Source organism: Nicotiana tomentosiformis, chromosome 4 (assembly GCF_000390325.3).
Source record: "Nicotiana tomentosiformis chromosome 4, ASM39032v3, whole genome shotgun sequence".
Lineage (NCBI taxonomy): Eukaryota > Viridiplantae > Streptophyta > Magnoliopsida > Solanales > Solanaceae > Nicotiana > Nicotiana tomentosiformis.
The window spans coordinates 104,678,976-104,700,738 of NC_090815.1; the positions used below are offsets into that span (position 1 = coordinate 104,678,976).

At 34.8% G+C, this 21,763-nt stretch overlaps 2 protein-coding genes across 2 annotated transcripts; one reads left to right on the top strand and one right to left on the bottom strand.

Moving 5' to 3' along the window:
• Nucleotides 1-14,456: 14,456 nt before the first annotated feature.
• LOC138909058 (uncharacterized) lies at nt 14,457-17,450 on the bottom strand. The gene is made up of 3 exons (XM_070200099.1): nt 16,008-17,450; nt 15,474-15,916; nt 14,457-15,093 (listed from the first exon to the last, which is right to left on the bottom strand). The coding sequence occupies exon 1, from the start codon at nt 17,189-17,191 to the stop codon at nt 16,148-16,150; it is 1,044 nt and encodes a 347-aa protein (XP_070056200.1). The 5' UTR covers nt 17,192-17,450; the 3' UTR covers nt 14,457-15,093; nt 15,474-15,916; nt 16,008-16,147.
• Nucleotides 17,451-19,039: 1,589 nt separating this feature from the next.
• Nucleotides 19,040-20,092, top strand: LOC117275961 (uncharacterized). The gene is made up of 3 exons (XM_070201860.1): nt 19,040-19,379; nt 19,461-19,705; nt 19,894-20,092. Exons 1-3 carry the CDS (start codon nt 19,079-19,081, stop codon nt 19,990-19,992), a joined length of 645 nt encoding a protein of 214 aa, XP_070057961.1. The 5' UTR covers nt 19,040-19,078; the 3' UTR covers nt 19,993-20,092.
• Nucleotides 20,093-21,763: the final 1,671 nt, after the last annotated feature.

Below are 21,763 nucleotides of genomic sequence, written 5' to 3' on the forward strand. Positions count from 1 at the left end.
TAAGTCATAAAATTGACGCTTAAAGGAAATACTTACGTGATGTGTTCCACCTTTCGGGGAACGGCCTCTATTCGGCAGGTACCAGGTTGACGGTCCTCACTCGAACAAAATGTCCTTGCCAACCCCGATCCCGGTGCTCATCGATGCCCGAGAATGGGGCTTTGCTGGCCCGGCGCATAAGCTTTATCAGTCCCTCCCCCCCCCCGGAAGATTTAGGGACTGTATAAGTAGAGTAGATGATCCATGTTGAACAAAGCACCCATTGATTTTGGTGACAAAAAATCGGAGGAGGATCACGATCCTCCACAATGATGGATGAATCTGGAAAAGTCACACATTATACCTCCGGCAGAAGTCTAAGATGATCGGGTCGACCGGTCCCAATTTAAAGAGATAAGTATAAACACTTAGATATCCTTCGACATGGGTAGTAATGGCCTCTTCGAGGTCGGGGACCACTATATCTTTGTTGGCCCAGTTGTAGTCTTTTCGGACCATAGGGAAGACCTCTTCGGTAATTGAGTAGATGTATCTCGAGGCTTCCTCACACCGACCCTGTATAGAAGAAGGCTTCTCAACCTTAAAGTCACCGGTAACCGAACAACCACCGGGGATAAACATCTTCAAGGGGGCTCTTCCACGGGTTCATCAATAACCGTATCGGGGACGGTCTCCTCGACCTCAGTAGTCGATCGCGAGGAAGAATGAGCATCCTTCTGAGGAACTGATTTTGAGGTTTTTTCCATTGTTATGGAAGAAAAAGCTTGGAAAAGATGGAGAAAGAGTGAAAGTTTAAAGATCAGATGTGTTGGCTTGAGTAGGTGATGGGTAAAAGTTTTTGCAAAGTATTGAAGAACTTTGGGTAACGGGGATAAAAACACTATAGAATATTGAAATCCTGAAGGTACGAAGATAGAAGATTTGGTGTAACGTGAAAAATGGATAGAAAAGGGGGTATTTATAGGAGTTCAGTGACGTTTCACGACCAGGGACAGCCGACCGGCGATTTGACATGCATTTAATGCCATTATGACATGACTGACAAGATGTTTCGGATGTTTTATCGTTTCTGCCGTGATGTATCGAAGTATGAATCGTGAGCTCATGTCATTTCTCGTTATTTACTCTCCTAGAAATGAGAGGACTTTCTGTGTACGGGTAAAACCGGGCTCATGGCACACCCCGGTCTCCGAAAAAATCAGTCGAGCTCGAGACATGATGATAAGGGACCGAAATCGAGGTAAAAGTCTCATCGAGTCAGAATCCGGGGGCATGACGCCCGCCCTCGAGAATAACGGGGTCATGGTTCGGAATCGGTCCTAGCCTTGACCGACTTCGAAAAACATTGTCGGGCAATCAAGCACGGCCAACGGAAAGCCAAAATAGTCGTGACCGGACGGATATCACGGCGGGGATCTCGGCACGTATCAATGAACAACCGACAATCAGTTAATCAGAGAATGTTTTACCTTTTATAGAGTTGTACCTAGAGTAGGATTCCCCTACGATATAAAGGGGGTCTGATAATTCATGACATTCATTGTAACACGCATTCCAAAGCAATATATTATTATTTTCTCTGTTATTAGCTCTTTCTCTTGTTCATCAGTGCTGGCCATAGCGAGCCCGGATCGAGGGTAAATATTTTAATATTTCAATAAGGCTGGAACTATCCTCCTCGTGTGGTTTGAATTTATTTTATCTTTGTTTGTTTAATTTGACTTAATATATCGCTTTATATCAAATTAATCAACGTATCCTTAAAATCACTTACAATTTTAATTGTTATCTGATTTTGAGGGTAAATACAAATCAAATCTTTTGCCACGGTAGAACACTTTGTGGCTACAATATAAAGATCGCTACAGATTTATTTGTCATGGGAAAAAAAGATTATTTGCTACAAGTACGAGGGTCTATTGGAAACAGCCTCTTTATCCTTACAAGGTAGGGGTAAGGTCTGCGTACACACCACCCTCCCCAGACCCCACGGTGTGAGTGTGGGATAAGATTGGGTATGTTGTTGTTGTTGTATTTGCTACAAGTATATATTTCGTGGAAAAAGGCATTACCAATATGGTTACGACACAAATATTTCATAGCAACAATTATTAGTTGTTAGCTACGGAACATATAAAGTATGTAGCTGACTTTTAGCTACACTACATTTTGCTACGAATGTTATGGAAAAAGATATTGTGGCTAAAGTGTTTATCCACCGAAATTTTCATATTTAGCTACGATGAAATTCGTAGCTATATATGCATAATATTGTAGTGATTATTACGTGAGCAACTCTACAGTAGTGGTGGCAAAATAGAAAAAATAATTATTATTCATCCATATTATTCACTAAAAAATGGATTGGATAATGAATTTTTTAAAAATGGGTCAAAAAATGTATAAGATCAATATTATTCACTTAAAAAATAAATAACCAATGGATAACTAATACACTTAATTTTTATAATTGCAAAGACTCAAATTGGGGATTCCTTAAACTTGGAAAACTAAGAATCCTCTCAAAAGTGATCACATTTCAAGAAGCCATAGATAATATGGATATCCATATTCTCCGCCGATTAACTCATTTTCTATCTGCATTAAACATAGATCGGATCAGATATTTATCCTTTTTCCATTACTCGTTTTCAACAGGCCCGTATTCAACGCGACCCGCCCGTTTGCTACCCTACTTGACGGTAGTAATGATTGTGAGATGGTGGCTAACAGTACAACTATGTTGCATGGTATGTAGTGGTTGGTGGGATGGCTGGCTGTTAGTGGAGATGGTTGGTAGCTAGCGGTTAGTGATGGTGGCTCTATTATGAAGCCACGTGGAGTGGTGGTAGGCTGGTGGCGGTGGTTGTAAAATTGATGATAGTGGAAAAAGTAATGATAAAGTTAGGTCACCTCCACATGAATGTATTTGAGTTAATTAACACAGTCTTAATAATTTTAACACTTTATACAACCAAACGAAACAGAAAAAATCCGAAGAAACTACGTAATTGCTAAATAGAGAAACTGAAAGCAGAAAGCTATAGCATTCCTGAAGGAAAGCATTTAAATTTGGAGCAGGCAGCATTTAAGTATTTTCTTCAAAGCAACAGCCGAGCAATTTCTAATTGCCCGGCGAGGAAAATGCTGTGGATTTGGCCAATTTTGCATTTATTAGAAAGGGACAAGAGATAAGAAAATTAAAATTCTTTCAACTGTCTGATTCTGGGACAACCAGATCACAAGAAAGTGTTAATTCGATATTCATTGGCATAAGATGAGTCATTTCACCACATGGAAATAAAGATTGTACTAGATGATATTTTAATTTATTTTCTATCTATTTCAAATTAAATGTTAGGATCGGAAAATCGACTAGTGCGGAATTTAGCCAAATAATATTATAATGATAATAACAAAGACAATGCAAGTTGATAATAACGGCAATTAAAGAAGATAAAGAAGACACAAATTTAACGTGGTTCGGTCAAGGTGACCTACGTCCACAAGTGTAGAGAAGCAATTTCACTATACCAACAAGAGTACAAAAGAGAGTACAAAATTAGAGTAAATACTCTAATTACCAAATACCCCAAGAGAATAACCTCACAAGATCACTCCAAAGAAAGAGTTCACACAAGTGTTTCCCAACACTCACTCTCTTACAAAATACTCTATAATGAAATAAAGGAGGAGAAAGAAAGACAAGAGTGAAAAACTCTTGAATTGGTGTGTTTTCAAATGGGAGAAACTCCTCTATTTATAGCAAGAAATCCTTGGCCTAATAATGGATATTATGTCATGGCAAATGTCATGATCCACAAATTTGTTATAATGGATATTATGTCATGGCAAATGTCATGAACCACAAATTTGTTATAATAGATATTATGTCATGGCAAATGTCATGAAAATTTGGCCATATTACAAATCTCCATCTTGGCCTAATTTCGGCTTATATATAGTAAATTTGCTCCACTTTCTCCGCAAAAACCCCAATGGGCAAAATCATTCTTCATAAATGACAATCAAGTTCAGGCAAAGCTTGAACTTGGACAGTGGAAGAGGTTTTGTGAACATGTCAGCAGGATTGTCTCTAGTGTTAATCTTCTGAACAAAGACTTTTCTTTCAGCAATGGTTTCTCGGATGAAATGGTACTTTATATCTATGGCACTTTGACGATCACAGAAAATGGCAATACCACTTTGGTGTAAACTGAATTCCACAAATAGACCCTTCAACTATAAAGCTTCTTTGATCTCCTCGGTCACTGCCATATATTTTGCTTCGGTAGTAGATAAAGCTACTACATGTTGTAATGTAGCTTTCCAACTAATAGCGCAACCAACGATGTAAAATACATAGCATGTCAGTGATCTTCTTTTGTCAGGATCACCTGCATAATCTGAGTCTACAAAACCGATCAAAGTGCTAGTATTTCTCCCAAACTCCAAACATGTGTTTGAAGTACCTCGCAAGTATCTGAGAATTCATTTCACAGCATGCCAATGTGCTTTACCAGGGCAAGCCATATATCGGCTTACCACGCTCACTGCTTGTGAAATGTCTGGACGTGTACAAACCATTGCATACATAATACTGCCGAATGCACTAGAATGAGGAACCTGTACCATGTACCTCTCTTCTTCCTCTGACTGCGGGGACTGAGCAGCTGATAACTTAAAATGAGCAGCAAGAAGGGTACTAACTGGTTTAGCATCTTTCATGCCAAACCTCTCCAAGACTTTCTCCAAGTACTTCTTCTGGGTCAGAAATAGCCTGTTGGCTTTTCGATCTCTTTTGATCTCCATGCCAAGGATTTTCTTAGCTTCTCCCAAATCTTTCATCTCAAATTCACTTTTCAGCTGACTTTTCAAGTTGTGAATTTCTGCTAAATCCTTAGCATCAATGAGCATGTCATCAACATATAATAATAGGTATACAAATGAACCATCATTTAACTTCCAAAAGTAAACACCACTATCATACATGCTCCTCGAATAACCATGACCCAACATAAAGGAATCAAACTTTTTATACCATTGTCTTGAAGGCTGCTTTAATCCGTACAAGGATTTCTTCAACAAGCAAACATGATCTTCTTTTCCTTCAATTTTAAATCCTTCGGGTTGATGCATGTATATTTATTCTCAAGTTCTCCATGTAAGAAAGTTGTCTTAACATCAAGTTGTTCTAATTCCAAATCATACATGGCAACGAAGGCAAGCAAGATACGAATAGAGCTATGTTTAACAACAGGTGAGAAAATATTATTAAAATCAACTCCTTGTACCTGACTATAGCCCTTTGCAACTAATCGTGCCTTATACCTCGCATCTTCCACCCCTGGAATGCCATCCTTTTTCTTGAAGACCCATTTGCAACCAACAATTCTTTTTCCTAATGGCGGCATCACAAGAGATCAAGTACCATTCTTGTGGAGAGACTCAATTTTTTTATTCATTGCAATCATCCACTTGGCCGAGTCAGCACCAGAAACTGCTTCTGAATATTTTGATAGTTCTCCAATTTCTTCAGTTTCCTATGCAACTGAAAAAGAAAATACAACATAATCTCCAAACCTTAATGGTTGTTTACCTTCTCTTCTTAGTTTATGTTTGGCTATAGAATACTCCTCTTCTTCTGGTTCAACTTCAGGAGTCTCAACTTCAGAAATTTTAGCTTCTGTCTCAACTTCATGAGTTTCAACTATATTTTGCTCCAAAGTTGATGAGCTTGGCTCAGAAGGAATGCCAATCTCAATCTCCATCTGGTTCTGTATACTCTTTCCTTTATCTGTATTACAAGAACTAGAAGACTCTTTTCTAGAATGCAACATAAAGGATTCATCAAAGGTTACATCTCTGCTAATTATAAATTTTGTTGTCGTGGGATCAGAATACCATAGTCGGTATCCCTTCACCCCAGATGCATACCCAAGGAAAATGCACTTTTTAGCCCTTGGCTCTAATTTTCCATCATTTACATGCATGTATGCAGGGCAACCAAATATCTTTAAATCAGAATAATTAGCAGGAGTACCTGACCACATTTCCTCTTGAGTCTTAAAGTTCAAAAGTGCAGAAGGAGCTCGGTTGACAATATAACAAGCTGTAGAGATAGCTTCTTCCCAAAAGGCGTTTGTCAACCTAGCATTTGAAATCATGCAACGAGCCCTTTCTAAAAGAGTTCTATTCATCCTTTCTGCAACACCATTTTGCTGAGGTGTCATTCTCAAAGTACGATGTCGAGCAATTCCTTCATTCTTGCAAAATTCATTGAATTCATCATTACAAAATTCCAAGCCATTATCTGTTCTAAGCCGCTTAACCTGTTTTCCTGTTTGCTTCTCAATCAAAACTTTTCATTGTTTGAAATTTAAGAAAACATCACTTTTATTTTTCAGGAAATAAACCCAAACTTTTCTGGAATAATCATCAATGAAAGTTAACATATACGTGGCACCACCTTTTGATAGGGTACGTGAAAGACCCCAAAGATCTGAATGAATGTAATCCAAAGTACCTTTTGTTCTATGAATCGATGGAGATTTGAAGCTAACTCTTTTCTACTTTCCGAACACACAATATTCATAAAACTCCATATTTTCGGTACTTTGGCCATATAAGAGACCTCTTTTACTGAGGATGGAAAGACATATGCCGCAATTTGGTGATGTCAGAATCTGATTTATCTAATATTGAAACTGCAGCAGCACCTGTAACAGTAGATCCCAAAAGAGTATACAGCGTACCAGATCTGCGTGCTTTCATGATCACAAGAGCACCATGAGAAATTTTCAAAACTTCACCTTCACCTGTGTACTTGCACCCAAAAGATTCTAGAGTGCCCAAAGAGATGAGATTTTTCTTCAAGTCAGGAATATGTCTAACATCGGTGAGAGTTCTCACCACACCATCGTGCATTTTGATTCGGACTTTACCTTTTCCAATAACTTTGCAGGAAGCATTGTTGCCCATCAAGACAACTCCACCTCCAATAGATTCATATGTGGTAAATAAATCCCGACTGGGACACATATGATAAGAACAACCCGAATCTAAAATTCACTCATTATTAGATTTGAAACTATTATTAGTTGCTAAAAAAATAGTTCCCTCAGTCTCATCAGCAGCTACACTTGCTTCGACAATGTCAGTATTTTTGTGCTCATTTTTGTTTTCTGTATGCTTTTCTTTATTTTTTAATTTAAAGTATTCATAAATAATGTGACCTTTCTTATGACAATATTTGCACATGACATTTCTGTATCTGGATTTTGACCTTGATTTAGGTTTTTCACTACTTGAATCTTTCCTATTGGATCTACCTCTTATGAATAAGCATTCCCCTTGGTTCCCACTAGTTTCCCCAGTAATATCTCTATCTATTTGTTCTTTTGATTTCAAAATAGATTTGGTATCTTTATAAGAGATATTATCCTTTCCATAAATTATAGTATCTCTTATATGTTTAAACGACTGGGGTAAGGAAACAAGCAATAATACAGCTTGATCCTCATCTTTGATTTCAGCATCTATGTTACTTAAATCCATAAGAAGAGAATCAAAAGTATCAAGATGTGTAAGTATAGAGGTACCTTCAGTCATACGAAAAGTGTAGAGTTTTTGCTTTAGGTAAAGCCTGTTTTCTACTATTCTTTTTATATATAGGGTTTTAAAATTTTCCCATATGCCTTTGGCTGAGCTTTCTGCTGCAACTTCACGCAAAACATCATCTGAAAGATTTAAAATAATACCTGCTTTTGCCTTTTTGTCTATGACGACAAATTTTTGGTCCGTCATTTTATCCGGCATCTTCTCCTTTCCTTGCAGTGCCAAATCTAAGCCATCCTAAATTAAGATAGCTTTCATCTTTAATTTTCACATTCCGAAGTTTGCACTTCGGTCAAATTTCTCAACATAAGACTTTGTTAGAGTCATTTTGGCTTTTTAAACTAACCCGGTTAGATCTGATTCTGATACCAATTTGTTAGGATCGAAAAACTGAGTAGTGCGAAATTTAGCCAAACAACGTTATAATGATAATAACAAAGACAATGCAAGTTGATAATAACGGCAATTAAAGAAGATAAAGAAGACACAAATTTAACGTGGTTCGGTCAAGGTGACCTACGTCCGCAAGCGGAGAGAAGCAATTTCACTATACCAACAAGAGTACAAAATTAGAGTAAATACTCTAATTACCAAATACCCCAAGAGAATAACCTCACAAGATCACTTCAAAGAAAGGGTTCACACAAGTGTTTCCCAACACTCACTCTCTTACAAAATACTCTATAATGAAATAAAGGAGGAGAAAGAAATACAAGAGTGAAAAGCTCTTGAATTGGTGTGTTTTCAAATGAGGAGAAACTCTTCTATTTATAGCAAGAAATACTTAGCCTAATAATGGATATTATGTCATGGCAAATGTCATGATCCACAAATTTGTTATAATGGATATTATGTCATGGCAAATGTCATGAACCACAAATTTGTTATAATGGATATTATGTCATGGCAAATGTCATGAACCACAAATTTGTTATAATGGATATTATGTCATGATAAATGTCATGAAAATTTGGTCATATTGCATTAAAAAATTTAATTTGGACTTTGACATGCATACTTATAAAAGAAAAGCTGAAAAATACTAAATCGTTAAGTGCCCAGTCTTTTGTTGAGGGAACATGAGCAGTTTTCTTTCTTTCTTCTATCTTCTTCTTTTTTTCTTTTTTTTTTTGAAAAAAAGGGAAGTAAACATTGTTTTAACATGGATTACAAAGAAAATATAAACATTCAACATGGAAGGGCACTAGTACCTTGTGAACTAGCTAGAAATTTCAGATTTTAACTTTGTAAATAAAGAAACTTATGGCATAGCAGAGATATGCGGCATGAATCCAAATTATTTGGGGATAATAATAATAATAATAATAATAATAATAATATATAGATATATCTATGGGTAAGGTCTGCGTACACACTACCCTTCACAAACCCCACTAGTAAAATTATACTGGGTTGTTATTATTGTTGTTAATATATCTTTTTTTTTAAATCATAATTTTTTTTATCTCCAAACACCTACTAAATCACCGGCTGGCCATTAAGCTCTCGGTGATAATGACTGTTAAACTCAAGAATATACCCTGTGCCTATACTCATAATATTTCTCATTTTATAAATATATTTATTTAATGTCCTTAGTTTTCTTGTTGGAAGTGATATTATTTTAATTTCGCTATGATTTTAACATACTTCTATTTTTATTTTAGTATGATATTTGAAAAATACCAAAAATAGTTTTGTTTTAGTATTTAGTTTTATTTTAATAATTTACTCTACTTAAATAGGACTGATTAACATTTTGATAGTATTTTAATAGTTTAGGCTCATTATTTTATCTTGCTTTGGGACAAAAGAGGCCCAATTTCGACCAGCCCAGTTCCATTAACCCACTAGACCTGCTAACCCGCCCAACACCCCTTTCACTCCTACCCATTCATTTCTTTTAACTAATGGTCCATGTCAATTTAATAAGATTTTATTAAATTGAGCCGCATATCTAGTACATACACAAGTTGGAGTAATCCTAAATTACAAGAATTGCATTACATGGATTCGTACAACGTCTTAATACCCATATTTCTTTAAAAATATAGGTATATATATTAATGCTACATGGACTAACAATACTAAATAACAAAATAAATAATAGACCAAACTTTATTTTGTTAAAAGAAGACATGTTTTAGATTATAGATTGAATACAAATTTGCAACATTTCAACCTAAGTACAAAATAACCACTGCGTTACTAGTCTATGCATATTTTACTTGCATCTAAACGATCCCAAAAATTGTATTGAAATTTTCAAGAGAGAGCAAATTGTAACGACCCAACCAGTCGTTTTGAATATTTGCATTATATTCAGCTGTTTGAAATCTTGAGTAGATTCATATGATGTATTATGACTTGTGTGTATCGTCGGTTTTGATTTTCAGGTGATTCGAGATTGATTTGGAAGAATGAATCTCATGTTAGAAGCTTTAAGTTGAAAAATTTGACCAAGTTTGACTTTTATGTATTTGATCCCGGATCGGAGTTTTGATGATTGTGTTAGGTCAGGATGGTAATTTTGGACTTGGGTGTATACCCGGATTTGCATTTGGATATTTCTAGAAGGTTTCGGCACTATTTGGCGAAAGTTGGCAATTTGAAGGTTTGGAATATTCATAAGTTTGACCGGGAGTTGACTTTGATGATATCTGATTCAGATTGTAGCTCTGAGTATTAGAATAGTTTTGTTATGTTATTTGGGACTTGTGTGCAAAATTTGAGATCATTCTGAGTTGATTTGATATGGTTTGACACGAGTTTTGGAAGTGAAAAGTTCATTAAGTTCGATTTGAGGTGTGATTCGTGATTTTGATGCTGTTATGCGTGATTTGAGGCCTCGAGTAAGTCCATATTATGTTATGGGACTTTTTGGTATTGTCGGGAGGGGTTCCGAGGGGCTCAGGTGAGTTTCGGATCATTTCCATGTTCTTTGGCACTGTTGATTTCTATGGTTTCAGACCTTCTTCGCGATCGCGAAGATTGGGTCGTGATCGCGTATTGTATATTGGAGCTGGGTATTTCCTTCATCGCATTCATGACTGGGTAATTGCATTCGCGTACCTTTGTGAGGCATGAGCATCATGTTCGCGTCCGTCAGCTCGCATTCGCGTAGAGTTGAATTGAAAAGCTGGGAGTTGGAGGAAATGTCTTCGCGTTCGCGAAGTAGTCATCCCGTTCGCAAAGGTTTGGATATGCTGTGCATCGCATTCGCGAGGTTTTTGCCGCGAACGCATATGGTCTTTTTGTCGCGATAAGCTTTTATTCATCGTGAACGCGAGTGTCCTTCCACGTTCGCGAAGAGTATACCTGGAGCAAACCTTTAAGTGCTCTATTTCGAATGTTTCAGACATTTTAGCATATTTTGAGTTGTGGAGTTCGGATTGAGTCAATTTTTGAGGCGATTTTAACCACATGGATTGGGATAAGTGTTTTATACTCAATTTTGATTATATTCCATGATTCCATATTCGTTTTTGACATTTAATTGATGATTTCCAAATAAAAATTGGAGTTTTTTTGTTTAAACTTTCCTAAAATGAATTTTTGGGTTTTTGAACATCGATTCGGAGTCGGATTTGAATGAAATTATCATGGTTTGAACTCGTAATTGAATGGGTTGCCGGATTTTATAAGTTTTATCGAGTTCCGAGGTGCGAGCCCGGGTTTGACTTTTTGGTTGACTTTGAGTAAATGTGTATAGATTCGACCTTTATCATTTGGGATTATTTTCTCAGGCATTATTTGATGTATTTGACTTACTTTTGGCTAGTTTCGAACCGTTCAGAGGTTGATACACGCGGGATGATATTTCTAGAGTATTGTTTGGCTTGCTCGGTATTGGATTTGGCTTGTTCGAGGTAAGTAACACTTCTAAATTTGGTAGTGAGGGTATGAATCCCTAGAATACGTGTTATATGGTTTGTGTTGGGGTGACGCACATGCTAGGTGAAGGGTGTGTGAGTGTACACTGTGGTAATTATTATTCGGTTGATTCTGCGGTACTGTATAGTTATCTAGTTTTATTTCTATCCATGTAATTCATACGTGTTAGAGTAATTGAGTTGTGATCCATATTAGAAATCATGTTTAGGCTATGTGCATATTCTGTTGGGACCCACTGAGGTCATTTCTACTGTTGAGTTATTTTCTTAAGTTGCAATTATGTACTCAGTTATATTTATTCATTTGCATAAAATATTTTAGTCTTTGTTATCATTTATTGTTATATCATGTACTCATTGTTTGGGCTGAGTTGTATGAGATTTGTGAGCGCGTGAGACTAGAGAGATTACTGACTGAGTAGGAGCCTGAGAGCCGGATTGTGAGTGGTATTATGGGATCGGGTTGCACGCCGCAGCATACCTTATTGGCTTAATTATTATTATGGGATCGGACTGCACGCCGCAGCAGGCCTAATCAGGTTGTCGAATTTTATAAGTTTTATCGGGTTCCGAGGTGCGGGCTCGGGTTTGACTTTTTAGTTAACTTTGAGTAAATATGTAAAGATTCGACCTTTATCATTTAGGATTATTTACTTAGGCATTATTTAATGTATTTGAGTTGCTTTTAGCTAGTTTCGAGCCGTTCGTAGGTTCATACATGCGGGATGGTATTTCTAGAGTAATGTTTGGCTTGCTCGGTATTGGATTTGGCTTGTTCGAGGTAAGTAATACCTCTAAACTTGATACTGAGGGTATGAATCCCTAGAATACGTGTTATTTGGTTGGTGTTGGGGTAACGCATATGCTAGGTAACGGGCATGTGGGTGTGCACTGTGGTAATTATGACTCTGTTGATTTTGTGGTACTGTGTAGTTATCTAATCTTGTTTCTATCCGTGTTATTCCTACGTGCCAGAGTAATTGAGTTGTTATCCATGTTAGAAATCATGTTTAGGCTATGTGTTTATTCTGTTGAGACCCACTGAGGTCATTTCTGCTAATGAGTTATTTGCTTAAGTTGTAATTATGTACTCAGTCATATTAATTCATTTGGATATCATATCTTAGTCTCTGTTATCATTTACTGTTATATCATGTTATCATTATTTGGGCTGAGTGGTATAAGATTTGTGAGCCCGTGAGACTAGAGAGATTGATGACTGTGTTGGGCCAAAGAGCCGGATTGCGAGTGATATTATGGGATCGGGCTACACGCCGCAGCAGGCCTTATCGGCTTATCTATTATTATGGGATCGGGTTGCACGCCACAATAGGCCATATTGGCTTTATATTAGCGCTTGGGCATGATCCCCCTACGGAGTCTAACATACCAACAGCGAGCGCATGTACCCCTACAGTGCTGAGTGATGGTGTACGATGAGTGGGAGTTTGAGACAGACAGATTGAGTACTCTGAGAGTATAAGTACCTGGGATTATTACTGTGATGCATTACATTTGACATCACTACAATATTATGCATTTATAGCTACAGATTCTTAGTTACGAATTTAAAAAAAATGGCTATTACCGAATATTAGCCACAAAAATTATAATTTGGTAGCTATTCACAATTTCGTAAAAAATTTTAGCTACAAAAATTAAACTTACAAAGCTAATTTCTCATTTTTGCTATAGTGTCTAACTATCGTGGCAATAGCTGCCAAAATAACTACAAATTTATTGCTACACTAAAGATTTTTAGCTAATTGTTAGTTTTTGCCACGTGTTTGAAGTTGTTATAGCAACAAAGTATCTTTTGCCACAATAATTTATGTCAATCAAAATCTTGTAGCTAAATGAACATTTTTGCTTCAATTTATAAAATATGTGGCAGCAGTTAGCTCAATAGTTACAATTAACTATAGTGACAAAATGATATATTCACTAATTTTAATAGCTACAATAAGTGGTGTAGCTAATTCTAAGCTTTAACTATGAATTTAAAATCACTGTAGCAATTGTAACTTTTTAGCCATGATACACGTGTTTGAACATAATTTTATAGCTAAAAGAATGATGTTGCTTTAAAATGATATAACTACCAACTTTGAGACAAAAAAAAAACTTTCGTAGCAAAGTATAAATTTTATCATACACTTGCAGTAACTATAAAAATAGTACTAACATAACTAAAGTTTCATAGTTGGATGAATAATTGTAGCAATATTCATGTATATGTGCTTCCCGAAAGATTTCTACATTCATCAAATCAATACAGAACTTGTTTCGATAGAATTTTCTGGTGATGCAGAAGTAGAAAAAGAAAGGAAATCACAATAACTAGTTGTGTTGACTATGAAGAAGAAAGAAGTATAAGGACAAGAGATTGCACTCCTTCCCATTAGTCACGCAGTTGTTGAATTATTTAGAGCATAAAATAATGGTCGTATACGGCCGAATTAACTGAGCGACAGTTTGGTTACAAGGGAACACTCTAGGTCAAGTTTTCTCTCTTTTTTATCTCTATTCACCTCCCCAATCCTATTAAAAGATTTTCTAATAAGAGACTACATAATGTAGAAAATACTGTTGAATGATGTTATCTCTCCGCTTATTAAGAGCACTCTTCCTAATAATACTTTATAAATAGTGGCGTATCATCATAATTTCATCAACCTTGTAAGTTGTAACTAGATAATCCATCAACATACACCCTATAGAAGAGAACATTTGAACTCATTCAAACTATAATTATCAACATAACACTATTAAATACTAATTCATATTCAATCAAAATAATTCAGTATATTGAAGTAATTCATAAATTTAGTAAAATAATAAAGAATTAAATATCATCTCTCAAGCAAATAAGTAAAAGTTTTAACATTAACTGAGTATAAACAAATATGCATATAAGACTTCTAAATATTTAGAGTAACAAATCCTCATTATCAGTTTCAGGTTCTGATTCGATGTCTTCAATAATATCATCAGTGCTGATAACACCAAGATCATTTCTTCTCAAATACATAAAGTCTTCATCTTCCTCAAATGTACAGGAGAAATCTTGAGCATCTTGTTGAAATGTTTCTTCATTGACAGTACCATCAGTAAAATAAGCCGAATGACCATTAAAGACAACTGACCAATTGGAATGAAGATTATCCTTGACATAAAAAACTTGTTCTGCTTGAGATGCAAGCACAAATGGTTCATTTGTTGCTAACTTTCGATTAGTATTGATACTAACAAAGTCATGTTTATCTATTTTTACTTCTTTTCCAATGTGATCAACATCCCACCAATCACATTTAAATAATACAATTCGTTTACCTTCAAAGTATTGAAGTTCTACTATTTCGGTTAGAATACCATAGTAATTTGTATTTTGACCATTCGTTACTCCTCTTACTAAAACACTACTATTTTGCCTCACCCTATTACCTTCGAGTTATTTAGTATGAAACCGAAAACTATTTATTTCATACCCCTTGAATCTTTGAATTCCATCAAAAGGACCTCTAGCCAAAGAATACAATCCGCAACTTACATGTGAATTTCCTTCCTTGCGCATTTGCATGATCTGTACAAAAATAAATAATTAAATAGTCTAATGATGCTAAAGCGAGATAGAGAAGATAACAAAAGAGATAATTTTGGCAAAGAACTTCCTAAAACTGGCGGATTCAGTAACAAACACAACACTTAATATTAATAGGATAGTTTGGACCATGTAATGCAATGCCCATACAGCTAAAGAAATGAGATTAGAGACAAGCCAACATTTAAGAAAAATTGCCAATTTGATTCAGGTTATCACATAAAACAGTTAGGACTACAAAGATGGGAAGAACAATAAAATTCTTGCAGCAGCACCCACCATACAACCATAAACACTCAAAAGATAAACTAAATTAAATTATAAGTATGACAAATTGAATAAAGAATACAGTAAAAACTTACTCGATGAAAAAACCAATCATCAAAGTTCATGTCACTATTACTCTGCTCGTAATCCTTGTTTAAAAATTAAAATAATAATTGAGAAAAAGCTAACAAAATCAAATTTCTATATACAATACCATAAGAAAGTATACCGTAAAAATGGTTGAACTTCTTCACAATTTCTCAAAATATAAAGATGAGCCTGTTTTCGCTCAATCTCTTCAAGATTTCTAGATGTATCTCTTAACAAAGGGCCACCTTTTTGTTCAAATATTGACAATCCATGGTATTACTCAACATGATCATCTTCATCATTCTTTTCCACTCGATTATACCATTTTTCACTTCCATATAAATATCTTGAACAAAATATTAGACTTTCTTCAACAATATACCCTTCTGCAATAGATCCTTCAGGTCGACTTCTATTGCGAACATAACATTTCAGTTTCCGCAAGAATCTACATAATATAACATTCAGTTAAACGCTTAGCTTGAAAAATTAACAAGCCATATAAAATTAAATCGAAATTATAAAATACAAAAATATACCGCTCTATTGGGTACATCCATTTGTATTGTACAGGTCCAGCAAGCTTAGCCTCTCTTGGAAGATGAATGACCAAGTGTACCATAATATCAAAAAATATTGGCAAAAATATTTTTTCTATTTTGCTCAACGTAACTGGAATTTAAGTTGCAAGTTGATCCAATACATCAACTCTTACAGTTTTTGAACATAACTCTCTGAAGAAAATACTTAACTCGGTAATAGCATCATAGACATGGTTCGGCAGGACTCCGCAGATTGCAAAAGGGAGCAGTTGTTCCAAAAAAATATGAGAGTCATGACTCTTCATTCCATAAATTTTACGATCCTCTAACTTTACACACCGTGATAAATTGGAAGAATATCCATCTGGAACCTTAATAGTTTTCAAGAACTTGCATCCTTTAGACTTCTCATCTGGTGATAAAGTATAGCATGCTGCTGGATAATACCACTTTCCATCTCTTTGAGTTGGATGCAAATTTTTTCTTATACCCATTTCCTTCAAATCACGACGAGCATTCAAATTATCTTTCGTTTTTCCTTCCATATCTAATAACGTTCCAATAATATTGTCACACACATTTTTTTCAATATGCATGACGTCTAAATTGTGGCGTATTAGATTATTTTTCCAATAAGGAAGTTTGAAAAAGATGCTTTTCTTCCTCCAATTATGAATGCCTTTACTTTTTTCGTGTCTTTTTCTCTTTTGGGTCTTACCAAATTTAATGTCTTCCAAGCTATCCAGCTGGTTTAAAATTTCATCTCCAGAGAGAATTTTTGGAGTAGGTCTTCTTTCTACTTCCCCATTAAAATTACGTTTATTTCCCCGCCATTTATGATTAGACGATAAAAACCTTCGAGCACCCATGTAAGAGAACTTACGGCCATACTTTAATCGAGTAGACGGAGTCTCTTTGTTGCATGAAGGGCAAGCCAAAGCTCCCTTTGTGCTCCATCCAGACAAGTAGGCATAGGCTGGAAAATTATTTATAGTCCATAAGAGTGCTGCCCGCATACAGAAGTTCTCCTTTCTCGAAGCATCATATGTATTGACTCCATAATACCACAATTCTTGCAACTCATCAACCAAAGGTTCTAAGTATACATCGATATCATTTCCAGGAGCTTTAGGGCCAGGTATCAACAAAGACAAGAAGCAATATGGTTGTTTCATGCACATCCAGGGGGTAGGTTATACACAGTAATAATTACTGGCCACGTGCTATAAGAAACACTTAAATTGCCGAAAGGATTTATCCCATCAAATGCTAATCCAAGTCTAACATTAGAGGATCTCTGGCAAAACCCGGGTTACATGTATCAAAATATTTCCATGCATCTGAGTCGGCTGGATGTCTAAGAACCCCATTGATCATGATGCCATGTCATGTCCGAAGCTATTTCCGATGACGTAAACAACCTTTGCAATCTTGGTTTCAAAGGAAAGTAACGTAAAACTTTCCGAGGAATTTTGCTCCCACTCTTTTCTGTATTAGCCCCATTAGCTTTTTGACCTTCTCTTGATTTCCACCTAGACTCGCCACAAACCAAGCAAGATTCAGCTTTTGCATTATGTTTTCAAAACAGCATACAATCATTTTCGCAAGCATGTATTTTTTTCATAACGAAGACCTAAACTTCGAATCACTTTTTTTGCTCCATAGAATGATTCCGGTAAAGTTTCACCAGAAGAAAGTGTTCGTTTAATTAACTTCATTATGCAGTCAGTTGCTTTATCACTCAATCCATAAAGGCACTTAATTTGAAACAGCTCCACAATCAGTGACAACTTGGAAAATTTCTCGCAACCAGGATAAAGTTGTTGTGCAGCATCCTCTAGTAATTTGGAAAATTTCGAAGCTGGTTCAGAAGGATCTACCCCACCAGAATAATTCATGATATCAGGGCCAGTGGCATCATAAATCATTTCAAATATATCCTCACCTTGCTCTTTTCTTACTTCCTCTTGTCTTGCTTCATTATTGTTGGTGATTTGCTCTTTGGGTGCAAATTCTCCATGAAAAAGCCAACGAGTGTACTCTTTGACTATCCCAAAAATTATTAAATGTTCCTTTACTTCGTCTCTAATTTTGTGAAAAATATTGTTGCATTTTTTGCAAGGGCAGGAAATTTCACCTTCTAGTTCTGTGTGCTTAAAAGCAAATTGAAGAAAATCTTCAACTCCTTTTAAATACACATCGCTCAATCTATTATTACATCGCATCCCAGTCTTGTCCATTTCAAAATTTCCTACAAAAAAAAAAAAAGATCAAGATGCTTAAAAAAGAAAGATCAATTAACCACGGTTATACAATTTAGAGGCCAATTTTGCTACATTCAGAAAGTTACAACGTGCAATTTGGAAAATAAATGTAACTGAAGTTATCAGTTACTCACTTATATATCTTGAATTAGGTAGCAACTTTTATACAAGATAGAGAATAAATCTAAAGCAAATAAATTTTGGGGCACAAGAAAAAAAAGTGCCAAGAGAAAGGAAAAAAAAAGAAACATTTTCCAAATACATAATTTGAAAGCAATCCATAACCACAGTACTAATTCTTACAGTAAGATGTTTGTGATAGTGAAAACTGAAAAATTGGAAGGTATTATGCACTGGATGAAAGAATCTATTACAATTGCTACTAAAATCACCTTAGAATTATCGGGTCGATTTTCGTGTACTTTTTTAGCGTTGCAGGGCATATGCCATAGCAACCCAATAAACAAAATTTTAATTTTTGCTCCAACACAATAACAATCAGCATTCAATACTAAATCAATATTCACCACAACAATCAACATTCTAAACAGCTCAAACAGTGAACCTTCAACTAGAGAGAAACAGAGAAAGAGAACCTTCAACTAGAAAGAAACATTTTGTGTTTGTTTAATCATCTAGCTAACCTATATTATAAATTTTCTAGGAAACATGAATATGACAAGAGAGTTGGAATTTAGCTTCCATTATGGTGGCCATTTTATATTTTCTCCTTCTAGAAAATATGTAAGTGGGCAGTTGGTGAAAGCAAGTATTGATATTGATTTCATAGCTTTCTTTGATCTGATGGATGAAATGAAAAAGCTTTGTAACTTCAATATTCTTGAGGGAGATAAATTTGTTTGTTTGAGAGGTGATAAAGTTATCAGTGATTATGATGGGTTAGTGGAATGTCGTGACGATTCAGATATTAAGAATATGCTTCTAAGTTATGAGAGGCATAAGGATAAGTCAATTGATATTTATACCCTCAGAAAAAATGATATTTTTATGAGTTCTTTTCTCGGAGAAAATAGTTCTAGGGAGAACTCGTCTGAACAAGTGAGTGAAACAATTGTGGAAGAACATGAATCAGCAAATTCAATAGGTATTCTTTTTCTTTTATTGATCTTTGTCAATTCTTTTGATATTTTTACATGAAGTATATTTATGTAATCTTTAAATGTAGGAACTAACGTTGTGAAAAGAAAAACCAGAGGGCCTACACGATGCGTGAAGATAATCAATTTACAGGAAGGACAAAAATTGGTCGTTCAATTTGATGAGGATCATCAAGCTGTTGGCGAGAATGCAACCGATTTTACTTGGTTTTTGGGTCAAACAGTTAGAAGCCGAACTTGTTGCCCATTAAAAGTAAATGGTTGGAAAGAAATAGAGCAAGACAAGATCGACCACATGTGGGACATTATCTTGGTAAGAAAACTAGTAAACTATTAAAATTTATAATTTTCTTTAATTTTTGGTAGATGAATGAAAATATTTGGTCAACCTTTGGAGCGGTGATGACTTTCAGGTATTTTATTTAATCTGTTTGGTCTTTTTAAATTATTATATACCGTAGAAACTAATATTATTAATTTTTTTTTTAAACTTTCGTGCAGAAGAAAAGCACGCAAAACAAGACAAATAGATCAAAACGTTCCTTGCCTCCATATAGTGGGACCAAAAGTTATGCAAGACTTAGATATGAAATGGTATGAACAACATGATAATTTTTTAGAATAAAGTTATAAGAATTATATTCGCATATCTTATTCAATTAATGAAAATGATTAATATTTTCACAGGAGAAAAAACATGGAAAAGCTCCATCCCGTGTTGAAGTTTTTTTGGAATCTCGCAAGAGAAAAAAAGGAAAACAAGTTGATGCTTTCCAACAAGATGTCATTGTAATGTCAATGTGTTCTATTTTATCTTTATCTCCTTTTAGAGTATACATTTGCTCTTATGTATGATTAATTTGTATTATTGATTGTAGGTTCAATTTGACCAATTAAAAGAGCAGCAAAAAGAAGGAGAAATTTCTTTAAATGATGATGATATCTTTGAAAAAGTACTTGGGGCAGAAAAACATGAATATCTTCGAGCATATGGTCCCGGAAAGAATATCAGTGAATATTTTGGAGGTAGACCAACAAAGATACAACTTATAAAACAAATAGAATTGACCAGAAAAGAAGCAAATGAGTGTGTGGAAGAAGTTAAAAGGAAAGCTAAGAAACAAGTCGAAGAAGTTAAAAGGGAAACTGATGAAAAAGTTGAAGAAGTCAAGAAAAACACTGATAATAAGTTAGTGGAGATGGAAAAACGATGGGAATTATTTTTTCAAATAATGCTTGCTGCTCGAAATCGACGGCCAAATGATGCAAATCAGATCGTAAGTATACTACCTACTAATATCTTTTTATGTTATCATTTCAAAAAATTATTCTTATTAACAAGTAAAGTTTATCTTTTTCAACGAAAATACTTTGTTGTACTATTTTCTTATATATTTTTTTAATTATTGTTGCAGGTTATGGAATAGTTATGGAGTATCAAAATTGAGGGGGAGATGAATAATTATTATTTCTTTTGTAAAAGCGTACTGATATGTTTGAATAACGTAATATTCCACTGTTTTGAATGATATTATTGAACATTTATTAATTTTTTTTAATATTGCATTTATTGAATAATTACAATTGAAGGTATATTTCATGCCAAAAAATGATTCTTATCTACGTTATATGAATTATTGTGGCTAACAGTATTTGAGGTAAAATTATCAATTAGTAGCTATGAATTCTTGAATCGTAGCAAAACATATGTACAATTGTCACATAGTATAAACATGGCTATACGTTTTTATTTTCATAGCAAATGAAGAATCTTTTGCAACAATTTTATGCTTTGTGGCAAAAAAGAATGAAATTTTAGCTATGCACTTTTGAATTTGTAGTTAAACATGGCTACGTTTTTTTACTTTTCGTAGCAAATAAAGAAAATATTTTGCTATAATAAGATATATTACATGGCTAAAAGTATGAATTTTTAGCTGCAATAAGAAAATATTTGTGGCTAATACTTCAATTCATTGCTATGAATTTTTTATCCGTAGCTGAATATTGCTACGAAACTAAGCTATAGCAATAGCAACAAAATATAAAGTTACGTGGCAAACAAATCAAATCTTTTGCTACAATACAACACTTTGTAGCTACAAAATAAAGATAGCTATACATTTTATTTGTCATGGCAAAAGAATAAAATTATTGCTATAATCTTCTCTTTCGTGGCAAGAATGTATTATCATCACAGCTAGAACACATAAAATTTTCATAGCAATAAGTATTAGTCCTTAGCCATGGATCATGTAAAGTTTGTAGCTAACTTTTAGTTACGCCACTTCTTGCTACGAATGCTACGAAAAAAATATTTGTGGCTAAAGTGTTTAGCTACGTAAATTTTTATATTTAGCTACAATATATT

Bases quoted from the DNA above. Each gene is read 5' to 3' on its own strand.
- LOC138909058 (XM_070200099.1), bottom strand. From the start codon at position 17,191: ATGTGCATGAAACAACCATATTGCTTCTTGTCTTTGTTGATACCTGGC.
- LOC117275961 (XM_070201860.1), top strand. From the start codon at position 19,079: ATGGATGAAATGAAAAAGCTTTGTAACTTCAATATTCTTGAGGGAGAT. The intron at 19,380-19,460 runs GTATTCTTTTTC...CTTTAAATGTAG, and splicing joins TGAATCAGCAAATTCAATAG to GAACTAACGTTGTGAAAAGA. The intron at 19,706-19,893 runs GTAAGAAAACTA...ACTTTCGTGCAG, and splicing joins ACATGTGGGACATTATCTTG to AAGAAAAGCACGCAAAACAA.